Consider the following 18,690-nt stretch of genomic DNA (forward strand, 5'->3'; position numbering starts at 1 on the left):
CGCTTAGGAGACATTCTCGTCAGTGCAGCAATGGCGGATGTGTACAACTCGCTGTGAACTCGATCAGGGCGGGTCTATGTTAAAACTGCAGTGTCTGTCAACACTCGTGGGCGGGGCCTGTGGCTTTAGTGACGTCACTAAAGTCGCAATCTGAAAACAGGTCGTTGGGAGACACTGCTGATGATTTATGGGGATTAATAAAAAAGGAGTGAGTGGATTTTTATCACTATTGGGTGGTTGTGTACACACACTGCCAACACACATTTATGTCCAAACAGCATGCAAAAGTGAATTTTGCATAATAGGCCCCCTTTAAATTAGCATTCGACAAACGCGAACAAACTTTTACTTATGTACACTCACAATAACAATTAAATGTTGTGCTTTTGTAAAATAAAGAAAACAAACAGGGTGCGCTTTCTGCCGTCTCGGTCTCCGTCACAGAAATGAACCAAAACTCTGTAGGCTACTTGCCTCGGTCACGATAAGAAATATGTCTATAGAAAGCTTGAGTGAACAAATATTATCTGATTATGCAATCCATACGAAACCATCCAATATTAAATTGGCTATGATATAACCATGGCTGTGTATTCCACTATATTCACTACAGTGGCTGGAAACATTGTTTTCATTCATAATTACTTGCATGGATTTACATGGCAAGTCAATCAGCAATTGAAAAATTCAGATTCAAATTCTAGACATGCCCCTTTGTCTCTTGATGTTCAATGCAGATTTATGCCCGTCTCCAGTAGAGATCCATTTCCTGGAGAGTTTAGGTGTAGGAGTTTAGTCTTAATTACAACTTGTAACTTGTGGTAGAACTCCGACTTGTACCACGTGATCGCTGTACCACCTGACCACTGCAGATTCATTTGCCGTTGATAGTGTTGCCATAAAAACAATCAATCATCTCCTAATTACGGTAATTATTACGACGTCCAACCCTAATCAAACACACCTGAACAAGCTAATCAAGGTCTTCAAGATTAGGCTATATTAGAAAGCTGCAGGCAAGTGATTTTCATTAGGGTTAGAGTTACCCAGACCCCCTTTAAAAATGTATTTTCAAAAAGTGTTTTAAACTCTTTTGGTAGCGTTTGTTGTGGGTTTCAGCTGATATTTTGATGCAGCAACAGGGGTCTTTCTTTGTAGTTTTGTGGTCCTTGCTGTCCGCCCCTCCTGACTCACTAATTCAGTGCATCTTCCAGCAGCAGAGTTGATTTTGAGATTGCAGGTCGAGAGGATGACAGCTCAAGTGTACTGCTCGTTTAGTGCTGTTTTATTGTGTCTGTCTGCTTGTTTAAGCACAACAGACGCTGGAGTCCTAGGTGAGAAGTTCTTTTAGCTTCATTACGCAGCCCGAAGAAGTGCATAAATAAAGTGCCTTACAAAATTTGATTTCCGACACATCTGCTTGCAAAAATACAGTACAGACGTCAAGTGGAAGTTCATCTTTGTATGTTGGTTTAGTTTTAATAAGCAAAGTATAAATATGCAAACTGTCATAAGTTTATGCATTTTTCATTGTACAAGTAAAACCCACATAATCACTAATGGGCACTTTTGTTTACTGTTAAGCACGCACATTAGTCTTATAATATGGCTGCAAAATTGTTACCGGACTGTATCAATCCTGAGTTTAAACTTTTGCCTAAAGTCTTTTTTGGTTTGTTTTAAGAAATGCATAAGCCTACAATATAACGTGGGGAGCTAATTATAGCCGATAACTCTGCATTTTACATATATAGTGGGTTTTTATATTTGTTCTGTTTTCTGTTGAGTAGCTTATTAAAATGCTTAAACGGAAATGAGGGTGGTCATGGGGATGGCATCATTTTTGAAGATGTACACCAGTAAATTTGTATACAACAAATTAACTGATGTCAATGCTTTCTATCAGCATTGCACTATTACTCCCTCTACTACAGTGGGGTAGGTTGTAACTTCACTCTCAGTCTTTGAAACTGATTGATGCGGTTTAGTGAAAAATGGTAGATTTCTAAGCTACTTGACTTGAAGCAGATAAATGTGTGAATATTACAAAGTTTGAGACTTATTGCAAAACCCCTGACTTGCAAATGCTGAAGCAAACTATTACAGCACTTCCTGGTCTCCCCTAATGATCCTCTTCTGTAGTGTCTGGTCAGTGTCCGGCGATGCTGACAGTCGTGCCCTCCCGACGAGATTGCACTTCTGATAGAGACTGCTCTGGAGGACACAAATGCTGTCAATTTCCCTGTGGGTCCGCGTGTGTGCCGCCTGTTTTCAGTGAGTTTTAATTATTGATGCATGCTATACGTCTTCCAGGAAAAAAACCCTGAAAAAGTTTTCACTCAGGAATTGCTAGCAAGTTTCACAAATAATTGCAAAGAAACAGCGAGTAACACATTGAACTAAACGTGAAACTATGAAGTAGATGGACTGAATATTCCGGTAAATCCTCCTACGATCATCTATTTTTTTATTTTCTTTCATACAGTGTATGAGACATTCAGTATTCAGTGATGTGGTTTCTCTGTCATGTGTCTCTATAACAGCAAAGGCAGGGGAGTGTCCAAGCACAAAGTCTGGAGCAGGAATGTGTACAGAGTTGTGTTACTATGACAGTGACTGTCCGAACAATGAGAAATGCTGCAGCAATGGATGTGGACATCAGTGTATGGATCCATTTGCAGGTATTTGTTATTATATTAGGGTTTGGGTCAGCTTCCTCATTTCAGTTTGTCTTGTTTTATAATTAATCGTTCTCAATGTAAAAAGTATTCAGCCAATAGCACAGGATGGCTTTACAAAATTAATTCATATGATTAATAATACGATCATGATTAATAATTAAGAGGTGTAAAACTTGGTATTTGGGTTTTGTGCTGTATCTGAGACTGAATGCCTCTAAACGGACTGACTGAAGTTGACGATCTGTATCTATTGTTGTGTGAAACATGCAATTTGTTCTTTTATACCTCATAATATATAGGCTTCTAATAGGGTATTAAGTATAATTGTAACTTTGTGTAAGAAAAGTGTTGTATAAGAAAAACACTTTATAAGGTTTTTATAAGAAACCTTATTATATGAAAACACTGTATAGGGTTTTTATAAGAAACCTTATTTATGGAAACACTGTATAAGGTTTTTATAAGAAACCTTATTTATGGAAACACTGTATAAGGTTTTTATAAGAAACCTTATTTATGGAAACACTGTATAAGGTTTTTATAAGAAACCTTATTTATGGAAACACTGTATAAGGTTTTTATAAGAAACCTTAATTATGGAAACACTGTATAAGGTTTTTATAAGAAACCTTATTGTTAAGAAAAACACTTCAAAGAGTTTTTATAAGAAACTCTTGAATCTGGTCTAAAGAAAAAAGACACTGAGACATGTTTTTATAATTTGTTTTATTGGTTTATATAAAAGACACTGAGACATGTTTTGATAAATTGTTTTATTGGTTTATAGAAAAGACACCACAACTGTTGTTTGTAAAGTCATTTATTGAGAAAATGGTTTATAAAAAAAGAACAGACCACACTGAATGTTATAAGCATTTATTAAGCATATGGCAAAGTAGAGAGGAATTGAAAATGTATTAGAAAGAGCTTTACCAAAGAAAGAAGAAAAATGAAAATATTACCGTCTATGTGTTGCGGACGATACAGAAGATACAGCGATGAAGAAAAGGTCGAGGATGGAGAGACGAAGGCTTTATAACCAAGTCCTAGGGGGTTTCCAGGAGAAGATGACCAATGAACAAGTTTTAGGGAGTTTCCAGGAGGAGATTTCTAAAGATGTCCAAAAGTTGATGGACTTTAAAAGAGCTGGGATGGCATGTCCAGTCAGACGCTGATTCACCAAGGACGGCCTCTCCGGTGTTAGATGCCTTGCCATTGCGCCTCATGAAGATGAAAGCTTGTAAATTATTTGGTTTGGATTTGCTTTTATTTTTATTTTATATATTAGTACCTTTTATGTAAACTAGTTAACCTGTATTTAATAAAAAAAAAATACATATAATTAAAATTAAGAAGCTCGCCTGCCTTAACTTTCTGTTTTACAAAATATTGAGCTGAACTAAACCACAGAGCAGTCTTTCGACTGGATTGTAAGTATGGAAATTTATATACTTATTGTTTAGAACGAATTCGACTGACTTTACCTAACCTGAGAATAAACAAAATAAGGTAGAAGGTGTCTATATTTAAGACCCAAACAAGGGGTTAAATTAAGCACCATAAAACATGGCGCCCAACTTTAAGGGGCAGATTGTTTATTGATTTCTGGCCAAAATCAATAAAACAATTGCTCGAAAAACTAAGACCGTCGTGTAAATTACATGATAAAAAGCGAGCTTAGGAAGAAGTAAGGAAAAAATCCTAAAGAAAATAATTTGAAGCAAATTATTGTAAGAAACCCAAGGGAAGGGTTATAGAAAAAAGTAGTGTTATTATCTCAAAAGAATGAGATAGTTCTAAAAAGGAGAAGAAAATCCTATAGACGGGAAAAAATAATTCACCGTAGAATTATTAAAATAACCTGGTCAGGGTTATAAGTGCATGCACAACACTACTATAATCTCTACAGTGTTAAGTTTAAATAGAGAAAAAAAACTTAATAGAGAAAATAATTCAAGAATGAATTATTAAAGCAACCTAAAGGAAAGGTTGGATATGCATGAGTTGTAGAGATTAGCTAAGTCTGAAGAAGAAAAGGACTTGGTGTGAGCTGTATAACTGTTCAGTGGGGGACGCTTCACTGGATGGCCACGACAGCACACAGACCCACATAAAACTATATATTTGGAGTGATCTTAGTGTATTTGTGTGGGAAAAGAAAGCTTTAAGAGCAAATAGATCGGCGATAGAAATAGAGTCAGATCTATTAGTGCGTTGGTTTTCATCCAGAGACCACTTGAAAATAGGAAAATTTAATGAGACAAAAGTAGCCTTAGCAGTAATGCAGTGAGCACACGATATAGAGACTACCAGAGACAGTTCTGTATACAGTGTAATGATACAGAAGTTGAAAGTATATTGTTGAAAAGTCCAGAAGAGAGAACATAACAATATATGATAAAAAACTAGACAGAATGCCAGGTGAATAGGCAGAAGAGGAAAAATTAAGAAATATGAAGAAGAAATAATTAAATTTTAAAAATACTAAGAAGAGCTTTTCCAAGCTGAGATAGAATAAGAGAACAATTAATGATCAATTAAAGAACAAAAAATAATAATTACAAATTATTGAAAGTAAAAATAACAATGTTATGATCTAAAGTTAAGGCTATATAGAGAATGGTTGTTTTTAATAGAAATAAACAAATGATAATTGTTGGGACTGCAGTGCAGTTTTAACCTGTTAGAAATACAGACGTTAAAGAGATAAAAGATGTAAAAGGGAGATTAAAAGTCTAATCCAGTAAGAATAACTTGGAATTGAGTAGCATAAGCTATGATGGAAGATTGTAACACTATGGTGTACTACTAAATGCTTTGCGTAAAAAGCTGAAATAATAATATTGTCCTTAATTCAAAAGGAAATAAGTGGAAAGGTTATAATAATGAATTTAAACCTTAATGGGGACAGGACAGATTGGAAATTAAGTAACAAATGTGATTAATGGAAGAATAATAGAGAATTCAGAAGAAGAATCTCTTAACATAGACATGTTGAATAATAGAATTGAAGAAGAGTTTAAAGAAATGTATGATAAGATAGAAGTAGCAGCAATGATTGCCGTAACAGCAGTCTTGAAGTTCCAGGGAGACAGACACGGGTCCAGGGACATCTGAAAATAGCTCAGACGGAGAGCAGGAAAATGATGAATTGTATTCATCAATAAATAATACAAAAAGTGAAAATACTGAAACAAAGTTAGGAATATGACAAAACTATGAGGAAAAAAAGTATATTGCTGTTGAAAAGAATAACTAAACAAATTGAGGAATAAGTTAAAGGGATTAAATAGGAATCTTAGCAGGGAAAAGAGTGCTGATAAAAAAACGGGGAAATCCTGATAGAGACTTGACTTATGGGCAAGAGAAACAGCCGAATACCTCCAGCTTAAAAAAAAAAAATAGTTAAAGAAAAGGGATTGTGAAAGTCAGGAGAACAGAATAACGTGATATAATTATGTTTTAGGTTTTGAATTTAACAGAAGAATAGTGAGAGAAATGTAAAGAGTTATAAAAACATTAAAACATCTGAAATACAGAGACTAAAGAGAATGTGGGAAACAATAAAAAGGTCCGCATGCTATAAAGCCCTTAAACTCAGAGATATCTGGGAACTAAAAGAGTGTAGACGCAAAGCAGAGAGAGGATGATAGAAGGGGACCTTTGACCTCTTATAGGAGAGGAATCCAGTCAGACAACTGAAATTTAAAAACCCAAATAAATGTGTAGGAGAAAAGTTTTTGAAGCTGTAGTTAAAAGATGCGGTCAGAAAACAGATAGAATTAAAATGTTTAAGAGAAGACCACAACGCTTATACAGATTGTTAAAACATCTAAAAATGTGGATTTAAATGGAGAAGATATAACACTGATTAAGTCAATAACAAAAGCAAGAAGCTATTGACAAAATGAGAAGTTTACCAGGGACAGAAGTGAAATAATGGCAATGAAAGGAGATGTTAGTTAATGCATCTAAAGACCACATTACACCATTAAGTGTATGGTTCTCAAAGAGGATGAAATACGTAAAACAGATAAAGTAAGATAAATAAGAGAAGTAGGAAATATCAAATAGATACAAATTAGTAACAATTTTAAATACTGTAACTGAAAAACAAATAGAGGAAAATATAGCTGAGTATGATTTAAGCTCTCAGCATGTGAGAATAGTGAAGAAAAAGCAGCCTCCAAATAAATGAATATAGAAACAACAGAAAAAGTATATCTTTTGATAGCACAAAATGTTATATAAATAAAGATGACTTGAATTAATATATATAAGAATAGAATACAAGAGCCTGGCAGAAAATTATACAGGAATTTGTGAGGATGAAAATAAAAATGGTATACAATAAACAAGTTATGTCTAATGAGAAATGGAAATAGATAACCCTAGAACAAAAAATATGTGATGAGTAAAATAGAAAAATCAAGTATAAAAAGACTTGAACAGAATAAATTGTCAATAGAAAAGGAAATACAGCTCAATGAATAAAAATAGCTATGGATAAAAAGAAGGATAGGATACATTGAAAATGAAACAGGTGTGACCAAAGAGTGTAATAAAAATAAAAACTGTTTTGTTAATTAAATAGGTTAAATAAATTGAATTTATATTAGACAAAGCTGCTCAGGTGTCCTCAACAGCAGAGCTAATTCTATTTACAGATGAAAATTTGTATTCAATAAAAGAATAGAAAGTACATAAGTAGGAGAAGAATTCGGCATTAAAATTATAGAAAGTGCATACAATTTACATGGAGGAAGAGACTTAAATAAAGTTTTGAGATTAAAAGTAAATATTGAACAAGAATATAAATGAAAATGGAATGAATTGATAATATTAAGAATTAAAAGAAAAATTACTATGGGTTTTACTAGAAATTCCCTATTCAAGAAAATATAAAAGCAATTGTGGAAGAAAGTCTATTAGTAATTAATGAAGCATATACTCATAAAAAACTGAGTAAGATACGTAAATTAAAAATATAATATCCGATTAATATGATGGATAAAGAAAAAATAAATAAGGCAAGAGATAAGCCAAAATAAGATGAGACTTAGTAACAAATTATAAAGCACTAATTAGAGTAATAAAGTCAAATAGGCATTATGGTATTAATGCTAGTAATACGATTGAACAATCAAGGAATGGCAAATTTCTCTTAAAACTGGATTTGGCTAATGATTTTTAATCAATTCCATTAACAGAGATTAGTTAAGAAAATAAAAACAGGTCTAAGAAACCCAGAGAGCATTAGAAATACAAAAAGAGGAAAGGGGCTCATGAATCATATGAGAAATATAATGCCTGAATTTATTCAGAAAGATAGACAAATGAATGATACAATAAAAGGCAATACGTTGTATTGTAGTGAAGAGGCAGAATAAATATTTCTAGAGTGAAAAAAGCCATTTTTAGCTCCTAGAAGGGAGAGATGAGGAGAGGTTGATCTATATAGATAGATTTAACTGCTTATTAATTTATAGCAACGAGGAAAACAAAAACAAAACAATATACCAATATGTAGGCTATATTAGAGCGTGTTAAAGTGTTAAGCTGGGAAAATCCCCAAAATACATTTCTTTCTGCAGAGAAGAAATTAGTAAGATATGCAGAATTACAAAGTCTTGTAAGAGAAACCAAGTTAAATAAATAATTAAAAGGATAGATTAATCAGTACCGATAAAACAGTGAAAAGACATTAAACTAAAGATAATTATAAAGTGAAAAAATGATAAAATTATTTGGGCAACAGTAGGATAATACATGCTTAGATGCAAAAGGTGAGGATATTAAATAAAGAGTGTAAGCTGTGACATAAGAAATATAAAAGAAATTAAAGGCAAGATAGATAAATTAAAAACTCTTGAAGAAATAAGAGACCAGGGAATAGTCCTGGGTATAGCTCAATATGTAGAAGTTACAGCTGTATTAATTTAAGAGCACTAGAAGGGCTAAAAGAAAGAAAAGCTACACAAGTTATTATTATAACGGATAACAAAAAGGTTGAGACAAGTTTAAATGAAAACTTAGACATTTAACAACAGAATAGGTGCGCTAAGTTTAACAGAAAAAGAATATGCTGAATTAGGGACGAAGATTAATGAGCGAGTTAGGAATTTAGACCTAGCAGTGATTTATCAGAGTCAAAGTAAAACACAGAGATAGCTTTAAGAAATAAATAAATAAATAAAATAAATAAGCAAAAATAACACGAAGAATTATAATTAAAGGAAATTAAACTAAAAGTGATAATACAAATAAGGATATTAGTATTTCTTATTTGAGGAATGAATAGAGACAAGTTCGAGTAAAGTGTTGAAATTGTGTTAGAAGGGGAAGAATAAAATTTAAAAAAGTGATTATGTTAGAATCACACCAGAAAGAATCGACCAAGGGTGTTGATTGGAAATAGCTGGAACTTTAAGTACTTGGTTAAAGTTTAAAAATAAATATATATTAGTAGCAGTAGATAGTCTTTGAACAAATATTGTTAAAAACACTATTGTAAATACCTTTATAAAAGCAATTGAGTTACTGACAGTATGAGTTAGACTCGAGAATATTAGGGTTAATAAAACAATATATTTTGAGGAAAGTTATGATTATATGGAAAACGTACAGTTTTGCACAAAGCTTTGCAGAATGGACCAGAAAGCAGTGTAATGTGCAGTAGAAACTTTACAACGTGTATTTAGAGAAAATCATAAGAACATAAGGTCGAATGAAAAGAGTGAGGAGTCATTATATTGGCTATCTAAGTATGAAATAATTGTTCTATACTATTGTTGTAAAGCGTCCTTGAGCTTGGAAGAGGCGCTATATAAATTAAGCATTATTATCAGCTAAACCTTTTAAGGATTTAATTACTACGAAAAAAAAAAAAATATTAAAAAAGTTGACAATAAACTTATTAGAAACTAAGTACTGGATTAAGAAAAAATTGAGTTTGATGAAATAAGAAAGGAAGGAAAGACAGATACTCTTACCAACAGTGTAGAATAACTTATTGAGGAAAAGAAAGGAATAAAAGAGAAAAGAAGAGTATGAATTACCTCTAACATGCTCTGGTGTGTAAAAAGAAAGTAAAACAATATAAAGATATAGGTTTCTTACCTATAGTTGTGATAACTGCGATAAAAATCCTAAAATGGAACAGAACAGAACAGACTCATTCTAGCGTGTCATTGTGTGTGGGAGACAGCAAGAATGCAGATTAATGGAGTAATAAAACTACTGATAGCGTGTCTCTGGATGGAGCCAGTTAAAGTTAAGGAACACAATAAGCAAAGCTACACAGGATTAAAACCGGTTAATAACATGATATGAATGAAATAAAGCTAAAATAAACAAGAGGCTGTATATGGCAGAGCAGGTAAATGAGGCTGTAAACAAATACTGTAAATTTGTTGGTAATGGCTTGGACATCTGACACCGTAAGTATACAAACTAAGACAATCCTTGACAGAAGGGGAATATGTGTTAGTAGATTTCTAGAAGGGGAATGAAGCTCAATTTAAAGTGAAAAATCTTCTAACACATAAAGCAAGAACTTGTAATCTTAAGAACTTGGAACTTTAGAAGTGAATACTGAAGAGTGACTAAGAAGAAGCTGAATGATTAATGACTGAGAGATGTCTTACAGAAAGCTCAACTTTATGTTATATCTTTCAGGAAAGGGAGAATCGAGATGTTGGACTAACAGATATGTTCCAGAATAACACAGTGATAAGAGAAAGGCTTGTTTAAATCAAGTGTTATGGTAACATTGATAAAAACGTAGCAGTAGTTGTGTTAGTATTCTGGGTTATAGTAACATTTAATAAGATAAATTAGGACTAATAAATTAAGACACTGAAAAAAAAGTGAGATATACCAGAATATATAGGTCCTGATTACAAAAAAAATGTGAATACATTTTAGTAACAATGGAGAGGAGTAGTATACAATAGTAGTATGCAGAGATTAAGAAATCTAATTTATAATTTAAAATGGTATAGTGAAACCAATAAAAGCTGAAGTAACCTTAAGAAAGTGAAAAGTATTCAGTAAGGAAGAAATAAGTTTTTAAAGATTGCATTACTTTAGATGACTAAAGTTATAACTCTAGATGACAATCATAATGAGTGTGCTAAAGATGCAATAGGAAATCACATATAAGGTGTAGTAGTAAGATAGTGAGAAAGATTAAGCAATCAAGTAAAAATCAAACTTGAAAAGCTGGAGAGATGAAACTGTATATGGGTAGGAAACTGGAAATGTGAAAATAACTTTAATGAAAATAACAAATATAAAGATGAATGTTTAAGGCTAACATTTTCAGAGGAAAATGAAATTAAGACTCAAAGAGTGAGAACTAAAATAAAGTTGAAGCAATTACAAATGTAGAGAAATTGAATAACAGAGATTATACAGTATTGATCAGATGATAATACAGTTTAGACTGTTTAATGTGCTGGAAGATGTAATGCACAAGTATGGAAAAATAATTACAATAAAACTTAAGGGTCTGATAAAAGGCTCAAAGTTAGGGCATTATAGTAAGAATACAGTATAATAATACAAAATGGGTAAAATAGTAGCACATACCTACAGTCTTGATGAGATGAAGTAATAACTATGAAGTAATAATTAACTGGGAGATTCCTAAAGGAATCACAAAATATTATGTAAAAGACAAAATATGCCACAACAAGCATATACATGGGATTTTAGTGGTAATTTGGTAGAGGATGAGGAATTGCTCAATTTGAATAAATTCTTGACTGTAAAGTATTTTGGAGGAGTGAATCAAAGCATATATACGAATTGGCATCAGACTTGGATAGTAATAATAGAAGGAATGATATAAAATAAGGCATTGTTTAATGATGAAGCAAGAAAAATCCTTTTGCTAATTAAATAAGAAAAATAAAAAATATATAGAACACTGAAGTGGATAGTAAATAATACTGGAATGAAATTAAATATAGTTACAATAGTTTTTTGATTATTATTGAGTTGTCTGGTTTAGGGAGGATTTTAAGAATATTTTGTTTATCTGGAATATGTAATTTGTTAAAGGAAAGAAAAAGGGGTATAAATAAATCCTATGACAGTGACTTACGTACGGGTATACCATCACATAAGAGAATAGGTGTTGTGAGACTGTATAAAGCAACAAATGTTTAATAACATAGACAGAGAACTAGAGACTTGAGATATCAGCACATCTCAACTTGATATACAGCAGACTGACCTCTACAAAACCTTTTAGAGGCCTGGAGGAACATGCCATGTTCAACACTGGTAGATATACATTTATTATATCTAGAAAAATATAACTTTATGCAGTAATGACAATTGAACATGGTAAATGATGAGAAGAAGAAGTAGTATTGGAAGTTATGAAATGACACAATACTTTGGACTATAATGTGTTTATAGGAACTTAGGAGAACGTCTACTGGACAAGTGTTATCCAAAAATCAGAGTTTTTGGTTTTTAGTTAGAAATGATGAATGTATGAAATGTCATGAAATATTGTGGGAGAAAGAGTTTGCATTGTCAATGGGAAGTATTTGTAACACCTGTTTTGAAATAACAAATATAGTAATTTGGTATACTGAACGAGGCGAAATTGAATATTGTGTAAATGTGTTTTGACTTAGTGGAACACATTAATGTGGAAATAGTGGACAAATTTAAATATATGTTCAAGGTGCTCCAGCCAGAGGCCTGAAAAATATATAGTGATTTATCGGCTCATAAAGTCTGGAGGAAGGAAGACCAGTTGTTTGTACATAGATTACGTGCTAGACGTGCAGAGAACGATATAGAAGTAATAAAATTTGATGGAATATTTTATATTGTAGTTCAAAACGATGGATCCTCAAGTGAGAGAGGGGTAGACTCGCCCGATCCAATGGGCTCACCAGCACTTCATGAAGGGGTCAAGCGGCCGATGGGAAGGTAGAGATACCGAAAGCCCAAATTCCAACTATCAATTTCTGCAGGAAATGTTTGATTGATGGACGTAGCCGCACCTTTATCTGTGAAACCCCTGGTGGACAATTGGTCGGAGCTTGTTTGCATGAGATTACACATGGCAAACTAATGCGAGCTAAATATGGATGTTATTTGGTTATATTAAAACAAAGTACAGAAATCTGGCCTTCCGGAAGTCCGGTACAGGGAAAAATTATTGAAAGCAAATTAATGAAACCAAAGAATAAGAGACCTTGGGTGGAGCACTATATGAAAATTTTTCAGATGAATGTCATTACTAAGACAGGCCAAGTATATGCTAAATTGTCAAAATATGACAAAAAGAGAGGGTGTTACATGACTTATTTGACTTTGGAAATAAAAGAATAAATTTGCATAAAGGGGCGTGTTGTGTGAAACATGCAATTTGTTCTTTTATGCCTCATAATATATAGGCTTCTAATAGGGTATTAAGTATAATTGTAACTTTGTGTAAGAAAAGTGTTGTATAAGAAAAACACTTTATAAGGTTTTTATAAGAAACCTTATTATATGAAAACACTGTATAGGGTTTTTATAAGAAACCTTATTTATGGAAACACTGTATAAGGTTTTTATAAGAAACCTTATTTATGGAAACACTGTATAAGGTTTTTATAAGAAACCTTATTTATGGAAACACTGTATAAGGTTTTTATAAGAAACCTTATTTATGGAAACACTGTATAAGGTTTTTATAAGAAACCTTAATTATGGAAACACTGTATAAGGTTTTTATAAGAAACCTTATTGTTAAGAAAAACACTTCAAAGAGTTTTTATAAGAAACTCTTGAATCTGGTCTAAAGAAAAAAGACACTGAGACATGTTTTTATAATTTGTTTTATTGGTTTATATAAAAGACACTGAGACATGTTTTGATAAATTGTTTTATTGGTTTATAGAAAAGACACCACAACTGTTGTTTGTAAAGTCATTTATTGAGAAAATGGTTTATAAAAAAAGAACAGACCACACTGAATGTTATAAGCATTTATTAAGCATATGGCAAAGTAGAGAGGAATTGAAAATGTATTAGAAAGAGCTTTACCAAAGAAAGAAGAAAAATGCAAATATTACCGTCTATGTGTTGCGGACGATACAGAAGATACAGCGATGAAGAAAAGGTCGAGGATGGAGAGACGAAGGCTTTATAACCAAGTCCTAGGGGGTTTCCAGGAGAAGATGACCAATGAACAAGTTTTAGGGAGTTTCCAGGAGGAGATTTCTAAAGATGTCCAAAAGTTGATGGACTTTAAAAGAGCTGGGATGGCATGTCCAGTCAGACGCTGATTCACCAAGGACGGCCTCTCCGGTGTTAGATGCCTTGCCATTGCGCCTCATGAAGATGAAAGCTTGTAAATTATTTGGTTTGGATTTGCTTTTATTTTTATTTTATATATTAGTACCTTTTATGTAAACTAGTTAACCTGTATTTAATAAAAAAAAAATACATATAATTAAAATTAAGAAGCTCGCCTGCCTTAACTTTCTGTTTTACAAAATATTGAGCTGAACTAAACCACAGAGCAGTCTTTCGACTGGATTGTAAGTATGGAAATTTATATACTTATTGTTTAGAACGAATTCGACTGACTTTACCTAACCTGAGAATAAACAAAATAAGGTAGAAGGTGTCTATATTTAAGACCCAAACAAGGGGTTAAATTAAGCACCATAAAACACTATCCAGTGAAGCCTGCAGCCGAACCGCCGAGGCCTCCAGGAAAGCCTGCAGCCGAACCGCCGAGGCCTCCAGTGAAGCCTGCAGTTGAACCTCCAAAGCCTCCAGGGAAGCCTGCAGCCGAGCCTCCAAAGCCTCCAGGGAAGCCTGCAGCCGAACCTCCAAAGCCTCCAGGGAAGCCTGCAGCCGAACCTCCAAAGCCTCCAGGGAAGCCTGCAGCCGAACCTCCAAAGCCTCCAGGAAAGCCTGCAGCCGAACCTCCAAAGCCTCCAGGAAAGCCTGCAGCCGAACCTCCAAAGCCTCCAGGAAAGCCTGCAGCTGAACCTCCAAAGCCTCCAGGAAAGCCTGCAGCTGAACCTCCAAAGCCTCCAGTGGAGCCTTCTACCGAAGAGCCGGAGCCTTCTACCGAACTGCCGGAGCCTTCTACAGAAATGCCGGAGCCTTCTGCTGAACTGCCGGAGCCTTCTACCGAACCTTCGGAGCCTTTAGACGAACTGCCAGTGACGCCTGCAGTGGAACCCCCGAAGCCTCCAGTGAAGCCTGCAGCCGAACCCCCGAAGCCTCCAATGAAGCCTGCGGCCGAACCCCCGAAGCCTCCAATGAAGCCTGCGGCCGAACCCCCGAAGCCTCCAATGAAGCCTGCGGCCGAACCCCCGAAGCCTCCAATGAAGCCTGCGGCCGAACCCCCGAAGCCTCCAATGAAGCCTGTGGCCGAACCGCCCAAGCCTCCAATGAAGCCTGCAGGCGAACCCCCGAAGCCTCCTGTGAAGCCTGTGGCCGAACCGCCCAAGCCTCCAATGAAGCCTGCAGGCGAACCCCCGAAGCCTCCTGTGAAGCCTGCAGCGCCTCCAATGAAGCCTGCAGCCGAACCTCCCAAGCCAACTGACCCTTATGGCCAATGTCCTGGCCATAATTAATGTGTCTATGCATGCAGTGCTGATTTAACCATTGGATGTATGTTGTTTTCCCTGTTTATCACCAAATAAATCTCACACTTGTAAGACCATTTCCTTTCTTTTTCTTTTTTCTTTTTTTTAAAGTGGGAAAACAAGGAATTAGATTTTTGTATTCCAGTGTTAGTTTGGCTGTTCTCTCACATAATGGCTCATTGGAATCAATGCGTGAGATCCAACTCTCCAAAGCCACGCCTCTTTCAAAATGCTTGAACGCACACAGTAGAGTCTGTAACGTGTCACAGGTTGAAAGACTGCACTAAATTGCCTCATGTCTAAAATGCATAACATTACAGTGATAATGAACGTAAACAACTTGCAGTGCTCTAGTTGTACCACCTGACTGATGCAGATTCATTTCGGCGTTGATGGTGTTGACATGGAAACGTCTGAATCCAAATGCAATGATTGGACGAACAATTCTATGAATTCTGTGACGTTTCAACCAGTATTGTCTATTGACCAATAGTCTTCTGCATTCTGAAGCATTTTAGTGAAATTGTCTTCTAGTGGTCGTTTTATTTTAGGAAGTTGCAACTTCAAGCCTATTAACAGATGATCCCTTTAGTTACCTGCGACCAAATGAGTTCTGAATGCCTGTAATGCCGAGTTCACACTGCACAATTTTCAAAGTAGTCGGGTCACTGTTCTTTTCACACTGCACGGCTATCTGGGGTAACGTTCAGTTGCTGCTGTGTGCACGATGCACTGCAGTAGTCGTGGCTGAGAGGTTATGGCGATGGACTTGAAATCCATTGGGGTCTCCCCGCGCAGGTTCGAACCCTGCCGACTGTGTGGCTCTTCGTCTGTTTGCGACAGGAATTGTGACATCTAGGAGCTTTGTACGAGCTGCTTTTTTTTTTCTTCTAACACGGACATTGGGCTCTTTTCAAGCCTGAAGTGGGCATCGTTTCAAAAGGCCCAGATCATATGTGATTTTGCCCATTCTATTCAGGCTGTCGGAACAATGGCTTTGGCATCCCCCGACAACTTCATGGCCTTCATGTTGTGCAGCTCAAGAGACGCCGCATTATATTTTATGGAGAATCTTGGATATTAGTGTTTTGAAATGTTGCATTCGTTCTCTCTTAGAAAAGTCAAACAGAAACCTACTCATTATGTCCCAATTGCTCTTTTGTCGAAACCACCTTAGAGTTAGCAACATGCCATGAAAAAAACTCCACTCTTTCAATGGCAGTGTTCCTAGCTTTGGAAGGAGCAGCCTATCTCTCTCGTCCCTTTATAAATTGTGGTCTTCATCCTTTAATACCACAAACTTTAAGCTGACAAAGCATGAACACTTTAAGGAGAAAGTGCTGTTATATCCCTGGAGTGGCTGTTCCCTGGCAAAAGCCCAGCTAGCTCAAATGGTAGAGCATCAGACTTTTAATCTGAGGGTCCAGGGTTCAAGGAAACCTTCCCTAATCTCTTGCTGTGCTCTTCCCAGCCTTTGAGAGAGGTGGTCTTCCTCTTCAAGATAAGATGTGCCGGGGTTATTTCCCAGCATTTGGTGGTGTTTTGCCTGCTGTAATGCTTGGTTACTAGGGACTTTAAGCAACAGCTGTGGATTGCCCATCACTGCCGTTCCGGCAATGGCAAAGAGCTAAAGAGCGCAAAGATCACTAAGCGACAGTAAAGAGGACGGCATAGGGGTAATTTAATCATCAGACAAAATACAAAAAAAGGAAGTGATTTTAAAAAGGAAGAGAAGGGTTGCTTTTGGCATTTAATGATATACAGAAACGATTACAATGCCACATAACCTAAAACATAACATTAATATTCTTAATCTGTCACGTAGTAACGACTACGGCAAATCAGCTGTTCTCCCGTGGTAGACGGTTACAGTAGAACGTCGCGAGGTAGCAGTTAATGTCACGCATGCGCAATAGAACGACAGAATGCCGTTCCACCAGAGGCTGTTGCTTAAAGTCCCTACTGTCTAAGCAAGCGGTGGTGGGGGACTTTGAGAGAACTGAGCTGAAGCTTGCCGTTGACTCTGTATGTGCAGGCCCGGGGCAAGTGGAAAGATTGCTTTCTCTGTATAGCATTTAGTACTCTGCGTTGTGCCCGCAGCATCCCCAGTCCAAATCCGGATGATGGCATCTTTTCGTGTAGGTGAAGACGTTGTTGAACTGACGTTGTTGCCAACACAATATTTTCGCCATCCACATTGATAGTTGGCCCCGGTGTTCTCTGAGCATGTGACTCACTGGTGGGAGTAGTCGTGGCCGAGAGGTTAAGGCGATGGACTCGAAATCCATTGGGGTCTCCCCGCGCAGGTTCGAACCCTGCCGACTACGTGGCTCCTTGTCACTTTGTCTGTTTGCGACAGGAATTGTGACATCCAGGAGCTTTGTACAAACTCCTTTTTTCTCTAAAACGGAAAATTGGGCAACCCACATCTCTTTTCAAGCCTGAAGTGAGCAGGTTTTTGGTGTAGGCGAAGACGTCGTTAGTTTATAAATCAGTGTTTTGGCACACCTGTCCGAGTGGCGCAACAAATTCTTCTAAAATCTGATTTTATTTCGGGCATGTTAAAGGGGACAAGATGCAAAATGAATTTCTGATGTCCCCAGAGTGTGTATGTGAAGTTTTAGCTCAAAATACCCAACAGATCCTTTTTTAACAGCATGTTTAAATTGTCACTTTTTGGTGTGTGCCCTTTAAATGCAAATAAGCTGCTGCTGCACGGCAAAGGGGGCGGAGCTTCATGAGCTCGCGCTCAGTCTCAGGACAATTTCATCTCACGGAATGATGATAATATCAGAAACTCTCAGTAACGGTGTTCATTTCGACTCGGAGTCGGACAATAATGCCTACAGAGTCAGAGTGCTGTATGGAGATGGAACAGGTATAGTTTAGTTTAATTACGGTTATAACGTATTTGTCATCTGCTTGTATGCATCCACTACATACTAACTTACATACCACTGTAAAGTATGCTGTTTCGGACCAGGTCCGAATGATGATCAAAAATATACAGATGAGTGTAGTAAAGTTTATTGTACATCACACAAAAGATGAAGCGTCAGTTTTACTCCAGAAAATCACTGTAAGAGCTGAGTAAACACAGCATAAGATGTGCGTAAGGACATAAACGAATTTCGGTAGAGTTGAGGGAGCATTTTCTTTGAAAACAAAATAATTCCACCACGTCTTCAGCGTCTGCCTCAGATGTCGGGAGTAAATAGAGAGAGAGCTATGTGGATTAATACATCCAGCCACACAACACCTACAACGCTTAGGAGACATTCTCGTCAGTGCAGCAATGGCGGATGTGTACAACTCGCTGTGAACTCGATCAGGGCGGGTCTATGTTAAAACTGCAGTGTCTGTCAACACTCGTGGGCGGGGCCTGTGGC

At 36.1% G+C, this 18,690-nt stretch overlaps 1 protein-coding gene across 2 annotated transcripts; it reads left to right on the forward strand.

Annotated features, from left to right (window-relative positions):
* The first annotated feature begins 1,014 nt into the window (after window positions 1–1,014).
* Window positions 1,015–15,377, forward strand: LOC308692778 (uncharacterized protein). 2 transcript variants are annotated; one of them, XM_081369143.1, is made up of 5 exons: window positions 1,029–1,334; window positions 2,143–2,274; window positions 2,544–2,681; window positions 14,382–15,129; window positions 15,216–15,377. In XM_081369143.1, the coding sequence occupies exons 1-5, from the start codon at window positions 1,250–1,252 to the stop codon at window positions 15,256–15,258; spliced, it is 1,146 nt and encodes a 381-aa protein (XP_081225269.1). In that variant the 5' UTR covers window positions 1,029–1,249; the 3' UTR covers window positions 15,259–15,377. The 2 variants fall into 2 exon arrangements, with proteins under 2 accessions (XP_081225268.1, XP_081225269.1); XM_081369142.1 differs by having other exon boundaries at window positions 1,015–1,334; window positions 14,382–15,377.
* Window positions 15,378–18,690: the final 3,313 nt, after the last annotated feature.

The sequence above is a fragment of the Scardinius erythrophthalmus genome, assembly GCF_964197995.2.
Source record: "Scardinius erythrophthalmus genome assembly, chromosome: 6".
In the NCBI taxonomy this organism is placed as follows: Eukaryota; Metazoa; Chordata; class Actinopteri; order Cypriniformes; family Leuciscidae; genus Scardinius; species Scardinius erythrophthalmus.

Bases quoted from the DNA above. Each gene is read 5' to 3' on its own strand.
- LOC308692778 (XM_081369142.1), top strand. From the start codon at position 1,250: ATGACAGCTCAAGTGTACTGCTCGTTTAGTGCTGTTTTATTGTGTCTG. The intron at 2,275-2,543 runs GTGAGTTTTAAT...TCTCTATAACAG, and splicing joins GTGTGTGCCGCCTGTTTTCA to CAAAGGCAGGGGAGTGTCCA. The intron at 2,682-14,381 runs GTATTTGTTATT...AACACTATCCAG, and splicing joins GTGTATGGATCCATTTGCAG to TGAAGCCTGCAGCCGAACCG.